This window comes from Pithys albifrons, chromosome 18 (assembly GCF_047495875.1).
Source record: "Pithys albifrons albifrons isolate INPA30051 chromosome 18, PitAlb_v1, whole genome shotgun sequence".
In the NCBI taxonomy this organism is placed as follows: domain Eukaryota; kingdom Metazoa; phylum Chordata; class Aves; order Passeriformes; family Thamnophilidae; genus Pithys; species Pithys albifrons.
In genome coordinates, this window is record NC_092475.1 from 14,063,702 (window position 1) to 14,076,890 (window position 13,189).

Below are 13,189 nucleotides of genomic sequence, written 5' to 3' on the forward strand. Positions count from 1 at the left end.
CTTTTTCCAAAAAATGGACATTATTGGGAGTGCTGTTTGGACAAGAACTGTTGAGGGCTTGAAGGTCAGAGGCCTTTGCTGCATGTTCAAGTGCCAACAGAAACAGTGTGAGAGGTACAAGCTCCTCTGCAGACTCCTCCAGCTCAGTGGGGGACAACACAGAGAGCCATCCCAGCTCCAAGCTGAGGAGAGGACTGCATCATCAGGCAGTGGGTTTATACCTTGATACTTTCTTTTCAGAGCCCTTGAAAAGGAACAATGTGCTCTCTTCCATGCTGTGGAATTCCCTATTTACAAAAATAGGGAACCTGTTGCTTAACAATGTTACTGATACACAGAGACCCTTCAGGAGAAATGGGATGATGAATCCAGAGCTGGATTTCCAAGCACTCTGCTCACAAAAGGATCTTAAGACTTTGCTTTTCTCCTGTCTCCTCTTGCCATGAAATGCTGTGCACTTGCTCTGTGACAATGACATGGCCATGCTGGAAGGGAGAGGGTGCTTGATGGGTTTGGGAGGAGGCTTCTTCCTTCTGGGAACAGAAGAGTGAGGGCATGAAACAGCAGTGAGAAATCATTGGCCAGGGCAGGGAGCAGAAGGAGAGGGAGTGTGTCACCCACTGCCATTCTGCTGCCTTTCAGCAAAGGCAGAGCAGAGGAGAAGCAACCACAGCGTTGAGAACCAGGGCATTTGTAGAGAACCAAGAGGAGCTTCTTGTCCTGCTTCCTGCAGAGGTCAGTTCATTTCCTGGCAATTCTCTTGAGCTCTATTTCATCTGCTCCAGCCACTGTCTCCTGGACATCACCACTCCAGTTTGGGTGGCCTCCTGGCCATGGAGAAGGAGAGCTTTTCCACTCAAGTGTCGACCTGCCCTTTGTGGCTGTGCTGGAACTGGAAGGTTCATTTCCTGTCAAGTTCTTACCTACCCCTAGATGCAAGGCCAACATTTTCCATGCTCTGGGCCATCCTCACACACCACTGCCAGTCAAAATGGTGGTTTAAAACTGGACAGAAGCAGCTGTTTGCCACATCTGTCTGTATTTCCAGGTACAGGTATTTCATAAGGATGGCTGGGAAAAGGGATGTTTCTGTTCCCTGGTGGAAGAGCTGGTTGGAATGGCCACCATGGGTGTTGAGGTGCTTCCTAAGGAATAAGCCTTCATCTTTCTGGGCTGGCTGGTCATCTCAGAACTTTTCCTGGTTGTCGCAGTGGTGATCAAGGAGCCAACAAAGACATCTGCTGGACCTGATACTTGAAGAACTAGTGGACAGTGTGAAGATCAGTAGCATCCTTGGCTGCAGTACCCATGAGAAGGAGGTCAGGATGTGTGTCAGAGGAGTTGGTATGAGGTTAATACTGTTTAATATCTTCATGAAATGACATCAGTGATGCAGCAGAGTGCCCATGTAGCAAGTTTGAAGACAATAGGAAGTTTGGAGGAGTGATGGATACACTGCCCAGTGATGCTGTTGTTCAGAGAGACCATGAGAGCCTGGAGGGATGGGCTGGCAGGAACCTGAGCAAGGTGAGCAAAGAGAAAAGCACAGCCCTGCCCCTGGGCTTTGTTGGAGCCCACAGAGTGGGAATTGCTCTGCAGAGAAGGACCTGGAGGTCCTAGTTGACATCAAGGTAAACATGAGTCACAGAAGGCCACCAGCATCCAGGGCTGCCTTGGGAAGAGCATCACCAGCAGGTCAGGGAAGATGATCCTTCTGCACAGCACACATGGAGTGCTCTGTATGAGGCTTCCCAGTGCAAGAAACTTGGCATTTCAAACCTAACAGGACAACCTGCTTTACCTCACCTTGCTTGAGTCTGGAGTTGGACTAGAGGTGCCTCCCAACCTCAACCATCCTGTGAGTCTGTGGGATTCATTTTCCAGCTGTAAAGTGGACTGGCATTTGTTTTGGGCAGAAACAAGTGATTGAAAGCAACTTAAACCTAATTTAACTTGAGATAGTGTCTGATCTTATGCTCCTGATAAAGGTTTAGGACATAGAGGCAAGTGACTTACATGCATTTATGTGTAGGTTTACCTAGAGACAAGGTCTAGACATGCTGCCAGTGCAAATACTGCAGATACTCAGCAAGGAGGAAAAAGCCACCAAACTGGTGAGAGAAATCATCCCCAAGCACTTGGCACATGGTGAACCATGAGGGTCTCATGGCAGTGCTCTATGAGTGACCTTTGCCACAGAGTGAGTGGTTGTGGGAGCAGTGAAAATGATGCTTTCATGAGTACTTAGGGGACATAGGAGGGTAAGTCCATTCAATTTGAAACAGGACTTTGAGTCTCTGAATCCCATTTGGAAACTGGATGCATCTTCTAAACCTGAGTGATTTTGAAAACCCATGAAGACTGATCAGTCCTCCAAACTTGACCATAAAACCACTTAATGCATTTTATACTACACCATTGGACATTTTATTGACTTGTTCTGCACTACCAGATTTTTCAGCAAGATTAGAAAAAATTCCTAAGTGCCCATTTGGATTTCCTGAATGGATAAACTCTGGAATTTTATGTACATATACAGCTAAATTTTAGCCTGCATATGGTCTTGGACATTTGTATTTGAACAAATTTGTTTGAAGTGCATTTGTATATTTTAATATGTCTTGCACATTCAGATTCTTTCCCCCTCCAGCTCCATGTTTGCTGTGGTAGGTGTGGTAGCCCTGTTTGGTATTGATTTGAGTACCTTGAGCTGCTGGCAAAGCTCCCTGAGGTGAAGCCTCACAGACCCCTCAACCTGTGTTGTCACATTTTTATGGATAAAAGTGGAGCAATAAGTGTTCAAAAAGTGGAGATGGTTCTCAGTGAGTCACTGTTGCAGCTCCTGTGCCAGGGAGAGCTCAGCCCAGTGCACAGAACTGAGCTTTGGTGCCTCCAGGATGGGCACAGTTTGGAGCTGTGGGGGATAGAGAAGTGTTGCTTGGAGGTTCTGCAGAGCAGCCAGTGACAACTGTCTTCTCCTGTGTCTGATTGCAAGTGCTCTTGGTTTGTGCCTTGCAAAAAATGAAAAAATAATAATACCAGAGGAGCCCAAATTCAGGCACAACTGTGGGCTCAGACTTTTCACTGGCGTGAGGAGACTCATGCCAGTCCCTTCTGGCTGTGTCTTCATCCTCACACAGCATTGCCTGTGTCACCTCCCATGTCAGGGTGCCCCACAGGGACATCCAGGGACCACACTAGATCAAGGAGATGGGGGTCCCAGATCCATGCACTGAAGAGGAGTGTAGCCTGTAGAGCTGAAAGTACCCTTCCTTTGCCCTCCTTCCAGCTCTGCACCAGCCAGGGCTCCTCTGCCCTTCCTCTTCCTGTCAGAAGCTTCTCCCTTCTTTCCTCCTTCTGCCACACCACTGGGGTCCAACCCAACCTTGCCCTGTGTGGCTCTGCCTCCTGCAGGATGGGGCTCCCTGTGCTCAGCTCCTCCTGCAGATGTGGCAGTGCCAGGGTCCAGCAGGGCAGGAGCACAGGGGGGGCCTGTGCTGCAGGAGATGGGGCTGCTCCAGGTGCCAGTGCAGGAGATGGGGTTGCCCCAGTCCCAGTGCAGGAGATGGGGCTGCCCCAGTCCCAGTGCAGGAGATGGGGCTGCCCCAGGTCGCTGTGCAGGAGATGGGGCTGCCCCAGTCCCAGTGCAGGAGATGGGGCTGCCCCAGTCCCAGTGCAGGAGATGGGGCTGCCCCAGGTCGCTGTGCAGGAGATGGGGCTGCCCCAGTCCCACTGAAGTGGATGGGGCTGCCCCAGGTCCCAGTGCAGGAGATGGGGCTGCCCCAGGTCCCAGTGCAGGAGATGGGGCTGCCCCAGGTCCCAGTGCAGGAGATGGGGCTGCCTCAGGTGCCGCTGCAGGAGATGGGGCTGCCCCAGTCCCAGTGCAGGAGATGGGGCTGCCCCAGTCCCAGTGCAGGAGATGGGGCTGCCCCAGGTGCCACTGCAGGAGATGGGGCTGCCCCAGTCCCAGTGCAGGAGATGGGGCTGCCTCAGGTGCCACTGCAGGAGATGGGGCTGCCCCAGGTGCCACTGCAGGAGATGGGGCTGCCCCAGTCCCAGTGCAGGAGATGGGGCTGACTCAGGTCCCAGTGCAGGAGATGGGGCTGCCCCAGTCCCAGTGCAGGAGATGGGGCTGCCCCAGTCCCAGTGCAGGAGATGGGGCTGCCCAAGCTCCCAGTGCAGGAGATGGGGCTGCCCCAGGTGCCACTGCAGGAGATGGGGCTGCCCCAGTCCCAGTGCAGGAGATGGGGCTGCCCCAGTCCCAGTGCAGGAGATGGGGCTGCCCAAGCTCCCAGTGCAGGAGATGGGGCTGCCCCAGTCCCAGTGCAGGAGATGAGGCTGCCTGAGCTCCCAGTGCAGGAGATGGGGCTGCCCGAGCTCCCAGTGCAGGAGATGGGGCTGCCCGAGCTCCCAGTGCAGGAGATGGGGCTGCCCCAGGTCCCTGTGCAGGAGATGGGGCTGCCCCAGGTCCCTGTGCAGGAGATGGGGCTGCCCAAGCTCCCAGTGCAGGAGATGGGGCTGCCCCAGGTCCCAGTGCAGGAGATGGGGCTGCCCCAGGTGCCACTGCAGGAGATGGGGCTGCCCCAGTCCCAGTGCAGGAGATGGGGTTGCCCCAGTCCCACTGCAGGAGATGGGGCTGCCCCAGTCCCAGTGCAGGAGATGGGGCTGCCCAAGCTCCCAGTGCAGGAGATGGGGCTGCCCCAGTCCCAGTGCAGGAGATGGGGCTGCCCCAGTCCCAGTGCAGGAGATGGGGATGCCCCAGTCCCAGTGCAGGAGATGGGGCTGCCCCAGGTCCCAGTGCAGGAGATGGGGCTGCCCCAGTCCCAGTGCAGGAGATGGGGCTGCCCCAGGTCCCTGTGCAGGAGATGGGGCTGCCCCAGGTCCCTGTGCAGGAGATGGGACTGCCCAAGCTCCCAGTGCAGGAGATGGGGCTGCCCGAGCTCCCAGTGCAGGAGATGGGGCTGCCCCAGTCCCAGTGCAGGAGATGGGGCTGCCCCAGGTCCCTGTGCAGGAGATGGGGCTGCCCCAGGTCCCAGTGCAGGAGATGGGGCTGCCCCAGGTGCCACTGCAGGAGATGGGGCTGCCCCAGTCCCAGTGCAGGAGATGGGGTTGCCCCAGTCCCACTGCAGGAGATGGGGCTGCCCCAGTCCCAGTGCAGGAGATGGGGCTGCCCAAGCTCCCAGTGCAGGAGATGGGGCTGCCCCAGGTGCCACTGCAGGAGATGGGGCTGCCCCAGTCCCAGTGCAGGAGATGGGGCTCCCTCAGGTCCCAGTGCAGGAGATGGGGCTGCCCCAGGTGCCACTGCAGGAGATGGGGCTGCCCCAGTCCCAGTGCAGGAGATGGGGCTGCCCGAGCTCCCAGTACAGGAGATGGGGCTGCCCCAGTCCCAGTGCAGGAGATGGGGCTGCCCCAGTCCCAGTGCAGGAGATGGGGATGCCCCAGTCCCAGTGCAGGAGATGGGGCTGCCCCAGGTCCCAGTGCAGGAGATGGGGCTGCCCCAGTCCCAGTGCAGGAGATGGGGCTGCCCCAGGTCCCTGTGCAGGAGATGGGGCTGCCCCAGGTCCCTGTGCAGGAGATGGGACTGCCCAAGCTCCCAGTGCAGGAGATGGGGCTGCCCGAGCTCCCAGTGCAGGAGATGGGGCTGCCCCAGTCCCAGTGCAGGAGATGGGGCTGCCCCAGGTCCCAGTGCAGGAGATGGGGCTGCCCCAGGTCCCAGTGCAGGAGATGGGGCTGCCCCAGTCCCAGTACAGGAGATGGGGCTGCCCCAGTCCCAGTGCAGGAGATGGGGCTGCCCCAGTCCCAGTGCAGGAGGTGGGGCTGCCCCAGTCCCAGTGCAGGAGATGGGGCTGCCCCAGTCCCAGTGCAGGAGATGGGGCTGCCCCAGTCCCAGTGCAGGAGATGGGGCTGCCCCAGTCCCAGTGCAGGAGATGGGGCTGCCCCAGGTCCCAGTGCAGGAGATGGGGCTGCCCCAGTCCCAGTGCAGGAGATGGGGCTGCCCCAGGTCCCTGTGCAGGAGATGGGGCTGCCCCAGGTCCCTGTGCAGGAGATGGGACTGCCCAAGCTCCCAGTGCAGGAGATGGGGCTGCCCGAGCTCCCAGTGCAGGAGATGGGGCTGCCCCAGTCCCAGTGCAGGAGATGGGGCTGCCCCAGTCCCAGTGCAGGAGATGGGGCTGCCCCAGTCCCAGTGCAGGAGATGGGGCTGCCCCAGTCCCAGTGCAGGAGATGGGGCTGCCCCAGGTCCCAGTGCAGGAGATGGGGCTGCCCCAGTCCCAGTGCAGGAGATGGGGCTGCCCCAGGTCCCTGTGCAGGAGATGGGGCTGCCCCAGGTCCCTGTGCAGGAGATGGGACTGCCCAAGCTCCCTGTGCAGGAGATGGGACTGCCCAAGCTCCCAGTGCAGGAGATGGGGCTGCCCGAGCTCCCAGTGCAGGAGATGGGGCTGCCCCAGTCCCATTGCAGGAGATGGGGCTGCCCCAGGTCCCTGTGCAGGAGATGGGGCTGCCCCAGGTCCCAGTGCAGGAGATGGGGCTGCCCCAGGTGCCACTGCAGGAGATGGGGCTGCCCCAGTCCCAGTGCAGGAGATGGGGTTGCCCCAGTCCCACTGCAGGAGATGGGGCTGCCCCAGTCCCAGTGCAGGAGATGGGGCTGCCCAAGCTCCCAGTGCAGGAGATGGGGCTGCCCCAGGTGCCACTGCAGGAGATGGGGCTGCCCCAGTCCCAGTGCAGGAGATGGGGCTGCCCCAGTCCCAGTGCAGGAGATGGGGATGCCCCAGTCCCAGTGCAGGAGATGGGGCTGCCCCAGGTCCCAGTGCAGGAGATGGGGCTGCCCCAGTCCCAGTGCAGGAGATGGGGCTGCCCCAGGTCCCAGTGCAGGAGATGGGGCTGCCCCAGGTCCCAGTGCAGGAGATGGGGCTGCCCCAGTCCCAGTACAGGAGATGGGGCTGCCCCAGTCCCAGTGCAGGAGATGGGGCTGCCCCAGTCCCAGTGCAGGAGGTGGGGCTGCCCCAGTCCCAGTGCAGGAGATGGGGCTGCCCCAGTCCCAGTGCAGGAGATGGAGCTGCCTCAGGTGCCACTGCAGGAGATGGGGCTGCCCCAGTCCCAGTGCAGGAGATGGGGCTGCCCCAGTCCCAGTGCAGGAGATGGGGCTGCCCCAATTCCACTGAAGTGGATGGGGCTGCCTCAGGTCCCAGTGCAGGAGATGGGGCTGCCCCAGGTCCCAGTGCAGGAGATGGGGCTGCCCCAGTCCCAGTGCAGGTGGGACTGTGGGTGTTACCCTGATCTTCTCTGCCCTCCTCCTGCCTTGCCAGGTGCCTGACAGATCTCCCCTGGGGTCTGTTGGTCCAGCTGGGATCAGGACACAGCACCAGAAGACACAGAAGGGGCACACAGCACCCCTCCCACCCTGTGCCCCTGTGGGTTATCTGTCTGGCTGTGCTCTCCCCTCTCCTGGCAGCACCCAGATGAGGAGCCAGGGGTGTGAGGGATGATTTTGTTGGCCATTTTCTGTAAACTCTCTGCCAAAGAGTCTGCAGTGAGTATCCTTTCCCTCCGGGCACTGCCTGTTTTCCCTGCTCAGGGGTGCCCAAGGGCTGGCACATTCTGTGTCAGTGACTGCCCTGCACAGACTTTCAGGACTCAAACCAACCCCAGGAGCTGCCCCTGTGCCTTGGGTTGAGCTGGCAAAGTGCCAACTGCCCAATACAGAGTCAGAGCCTCCCTCCCCCCATTGAGGGAAAGGAGAAAGGAAACAAAACCTGGAAATGCAAAACACTTTAAACTTAAACTATGTATATTTATACAGAGAAGAGGAATCTAAAAGAAAACTACAATATAACACACACAAGTTAGAAATGACAAAAAATAACTCTCCACATCAAACACAAATCCTGTGATTTTAGCTGCAAATCACTCCAGAGAACTCAATCTCCAGAGGGACAGACTCAAGCAGAGAGAAAGACTAAGAACAAACATTTTACTTCCCTAAGATAACATGATGGTAAGGGGTGCTGGGGCTGGTCCTCCTGGGACCACAGCTAGAAGGAACTGATCAAGCCACTCCTACACCAGCTTTTGCATTTTGAGGTGGTTGGAATATGGTATGGAATACCATTGGTTAGTAGTCAGCTGTCAGCTGGCCCAGCCCAGCCCAAGTCAGCTGATAGTAGGTCAGCAAAGCATTTGCTTCTTGCTGTGTGAGTGAGAGGGAGTTGGGCTTGGCTGTGGCTGTGGCTGTGCAGTTGTCACGACCCGCTCCTGGGACGGGGCCGGGGGTAACCTGGGGTGTTATTATCATTCCCTTTGGAGTGGATTAAAGTGAAATGACACCATATAATTGGTGTTTATTTAACAATTCTGTATAGTGTGACATAGAAAATAACCTTAGTGGGGGGGGGAAGATGCACAGGGGGAAGAAAGACAGGAGAAGGGTCCAGAACAGCAGAGAAAAAGAAGAGATGAGAGAAGGTGAGAATGGAAAGGTTACAGAGTCACCGCCCAGGGATCCAGCGGTGCATCTCAGCAGTCCTGCAGGCGGCGGGGCCAAGGAACAGAACCCACCCAAATTCCCAAAGTTACCTGTCCATTTTATACCCTCTGCACCTCCCTCCGAGGCAGGGGGCTGTTTTCCACGTCGCCAGCCGGGCTGCGAACCCCCATGTTCGCCGGAGGGCAGGGCAAGGGCTCTTCTTGCCTCTTCAGGGCTCGAGCACTGGAGGGAGGGATGGGCCCAACTGCCCATCAGGGGTATAATGCAAGAGTCTAAAGCCTGCAAAGTCTCTTAGAATGCACAAATCATTAACGTATCAGCCTCTGACAGCAGTGCAATGGTTGAGTGGGGTTCTCCAGGTCCCTGGGCTTAGCCAGTTACCTAGAGGGGTGTGCTCCCCCCGCTGTTCCCCACCACGGGGCCCCCAGGGAGCCCACAAGGACCACACAGGGACCACAGGAGAGGGACAAGAGAGAGAAAGTTTATTGCTAAAGAGTGAGAGTTTATATGGACCTTGGAAGGATCCAAAATTTACCAATGGTAAGAGAGGGGGGGTTGGCTTTGTGCCAATAGGAATAAGGGGGTTACAACCAATAGAAAGGGGCAGATAACATCCAACCAGAACACTTTTTGTAACTTACAGACCCCCTGATACATTCCTGAGGGGTCAGTAACAGTTCTCTCAAGGAATTTTGGGAAGGAGAAGCAGTGACTTTGCCAAAAAAGACAATAGAAGCCATTTTGTACATTTAAACATTAAAAACCTCAGTTGTTAAGACATTAGAGGCAGCTTCTTCATTTTCTTCACAGGTCCACTTCTGGCAGGACTTTTTCCATTCCAGACATTGTAAGTTGAATGCTACAGTGCAGAGATGTGGCTGTGCCTTCCTGTGACATGGCTGTGCCTTCCCTCCACAGGCAATGACCTGTTCCTGGTGGCAGTGCACGAGCTGGGCCATGCCCTGGGGCTGGAGCACTCCAATGACCCCAGTGCCATCATGGCTCCCTTCTACCAGTACATGGAGACTCACAACTTCAAGCTGCCCCAGGATGACCTCCAAGGGATCCAGAAGATCTATGGTGAGCAACCCTGTCCACTACTCTGTTTGCACCAACCTTGAGTCTTAGGGAGTGGTTTATGGTTAGTGCCCAAGATTCCTGCAGCTGGTGGGTTGGATTTCCTGCCATAGCTGAGTGGGGAGCTGTTTAAACCTCCTGATCCAGAGATAAATAGCAGATGACTGTCCCAGTGGCAATATCTTTGCACATGTCAGGATGATCAAACCTCTGTGATCCCACTGGTGCTCCATCCCTCATGGTGTCCCAAAATCAAGGAGCACTAGAAGGGGGAAAACAGGTTATTACTGTACCCAAGGTTTGTCCATTTGGAACAGCCAGTGCAAAAAAAAAGGGAAGGAATGCAAAGAGCATGGAACATCAAGGAAAGGTAAAAAGTATTTATGCACTCCTTTTTTTCTCATTTTTTAGAAAATAGGGAAAAATGTTTGAATCTGCTTAGGTCACACTTCTTTTAATCTCCAGCTGAACATGTAAAGCATGTGCCACAAAGGTACTGGGCTCAAGGAAAAGAGGGCAAAGGAGGCAAAGAGATTATGGCAGAAAACCAAGGGGCTGGAGATGTGTAGTGCCATGTGATGGGATCATGGATACTGAGGTGTGAGGACAGGGACTTGCAGAGGATTACTGGCTGAAGGAGACTTTGGGAGCAGAGGGAAATCCACAGTCAAGGGCAGACTGAGACTAATGGCTACAGTCTGTGACAGCCTGTGAAAAACAGGTTTGGTCAAACATCCCTGATTTCATTCTTTGGGGAAAGTACAAGTTTGACAGAGAGGTTACTTAATAAATGTAGGATAGAGCAGCTGTGCAACATTTGCAGTTGTTGGACAGCTGGAGTCAAATAGCAGCTCCCAGAACCAGTGGAGCAGATTTTATAGGAATTAGACATGAAAAAAATCCTTGGAAGGTGGTTGTCAATGGGAAGGCTGATGTTTCCAGGGGGTTGGTGCTGGGGTCATTGGCAGGTCTGACACAAGTCAACATTTGCATCACTTACCTGGCAGTCAATGTGAAATTACTGCTAAAAGAATTTGTGCCAAGACCTGTGAGACTAAAGCAGTGCAGCAAGACCTTAAAGGTCTGAACTGTATCTCAGCTGTTTGAGGTGGGTTCATCTTCATGACTGGATTAAGATTCATTTGTTGGAGTTTGGCTGCCTGGAGGAGCCTTTCTGGGATTCCTTCTCTGACTCCTGTCTGGACAGTGGGAAAACCCAGGCATTTGTGGAGTGCAGTGCAGATACCCAAGGGAGGTCCAACATGTAAAATAACGTGGTTTGAGGCACACCCAGGGGAAACAGCTCTTCCCATGGGTGCAGCTGAAGATTTCTTCTCCAGGATGAAGTTGCTTGGCAGTTGTCCTATGGTATCATTTAATTGTGAACACTTTAACACAGTATATGCTCAGATACTCAGGATAACAGAGAGTCTGCAGAGTTTTGAAATAACGTGCTGGGGTAATAAATGTTAAACTTGCATTAGATACCATAGAGAAGTGTCAATTTTTGAAAGCTCCTGAAACGTTGTTGTGCCGTTTCTATTTCGAAATGTTGATTTAGTTCCTGTGAACTTTGACTAATCAGAAAGAAAAACCCATAATTTTTCGCTGACAGTGAATGTGCAATCAAGAAGAAATTGCTGGTTTCTCTGGTTTCAGTTACATTTTTAGAAATTGAGCAGATGAGGAGATGACAGCCAGGCTGCCTCACTTGGGGGGTTCAAGATCAGTGGGGGCTCAGCTGGGACCAGCACTCCCCAAAATGGGGCTCCTGGCACCAGGGGGGAAGTTGCCAGACAAGACTGAGCAGGGCCATTAAAACATACCAGGGTCTTCAGGGCCCTGACAGCTGGTGAGAGCCTGAGCTGGTCTAAAGGTAAATCAGCAGGAGAAACAAACCCAACACAAAAGAGATTATAAGGCAGAGTTACAATTTAATAACAATATTACAAGAAATGCAGTGGCACAAACAGAAATTGTGTTTAACCCCCAAACCCAGCAGTCTAACCCACCCCCTGGGGCACAAACACAGGGGGGTTTGGTGGCCCCTGTGCTGAGCCCCACGTGGTTCCCTCGAGTACAAAGGAAAAGGAGGTGAAAAACCTGTTGGTGCAGATGATGGCACAGTCTGGTGGAGAGTGGTGGGCTCCTCCTGGCCAGGGTCTGCTCCTCCAATGAATCCCACGAGTGGTTCCCCAAGTCCCCAAAGCCCAAGATTCTGTCCCCTCAGGTGCAGGTGGGAGCCCCCAGTGCCTCCCCCAGGGCAGGGAGTTCCACACTGGGGGATCTGACTCTGGCAGTCAGGGGGGATTTTGGAATGGTTGCTGGCCCATGGGCAGAGCTGAGCCCTCAGGTGGGTGTGGAGGTGCCAAGGAGTCCCTGCAGGGCAGTTCTCCCAGCTCCTCTGCCAGGCTTCTTTCCCAGCCAGCTCCCAGCCTGAGGGCTCAGCTGTGCCCTGGGCAGCTGCTGCCAATGGGCCATTGGGAACAGTTGCTGGGCAATGGCAGAGAGGGTTTAGAATGCACAGCTTTGGTCACACCCACACAGGGATAAACTGGGCCCACCTGCTGAACTGGGACAGAGCCCTGCACAGCTCTCACCCAGCTGGGACAGAGCAGAGCTCAGCACTCACCCCTGTCTTGGCAGTGGCACCATAAAGTGACATTCAGCTTCAGCCACAGACTGTGTTAGGATGCTCTGTGTGCAATATCATGGGCTTAACATTTTAACTCAGCTTGAAAGAAAAGCTGATGGTAATTAGGAATTTGTTTGTTGATTATTGTGGAATCACATAAGGTTCTTCTCTGAGGCCTTGGAACTGCAGTGGGCTGAGGCTGGAGAGATCTCTTGTCCTGCAGGGTGAAGGAGCAGCTTTTGCAGCAGGACCTTTGCCTCTCCTGGCAGATACTTTGACCCTTAGTACAGAGTTACAGTCCAAAAAATAAAGCTGAGTTTAAAATTAGGTTTGACTCTTATGGATCACAAAGAAAGTGTGGAAAATGCAGGTGAGGTTTCACCCTGGAACTGGAGATGGGAGAACATAACCCTCCATCTGACTTTCTCAGAGCTGAAATTTCCTTCTTGTAGCTTGAGCAGGAACATTCAACTGATGTGTTTTATTTCCACAGTGCCACTCTGCTTTGTTGGACCTTGGGAATGTCCAAAGCCCATCTAACCAGAGCAACTCTCCAAAAATCCAAACCTCCTGATTTCCTGCTGCTCTGACATTCTCTACAGTGCAGCAGCAGGTGCTCAGTATGGATTATTTGGGAACCTACTATGAAAAATCAGTCACAGAGCCACTGTCTTACATGTAGCATCCTTTTTAAAAAACAAAATCAATTAAAATTTCCAATTTTTCATTCCACTGAAGTTACTAGAATGAAGAACAGAGGGTCTGCTAAAGCTTCAGTCCATTTTGTTTCCTTCTTTTGAGAATGATGTGTTTCAAATGTATCTTGTGCTGCCTCTCTGATTATCCATCAGAAATGTCTAGATCTGTCATTTAATGATTTGCTGAATCTTAAAGTTATTCTCTGCTGGATTTATTTCAAAGTTCACCTAAAGATACAGTAGGTGATGTGAAATCCTGTTTGTGATTCATGCTGATTGGTGTCAGGTCAATGTTTA

General features: G+C 54.1%; 1 protein-coding gene across 1 annotated transcript in view; it reads left to right on the forward strand.

The window, feature by feature from the left end:
• The window catches only part of MMP24 (matrix metallopeptidase 24), a 57,974-nt gene that overhangs the window by 26,864 nt on the left and 17,921 nt on the right, over window positions 1–13,189 (forward strand). The window contains exon 5 of the mRNA XM_071573034.1: window positions 9,401–9,562. Coding sequence (XP_071429135.1) covers window positions 9,401–9,562 — 162 coding nt within the window. The remainder of the gene's footprint in view (window positions 1–9,400; window positions 9,563–13,189) is intronic.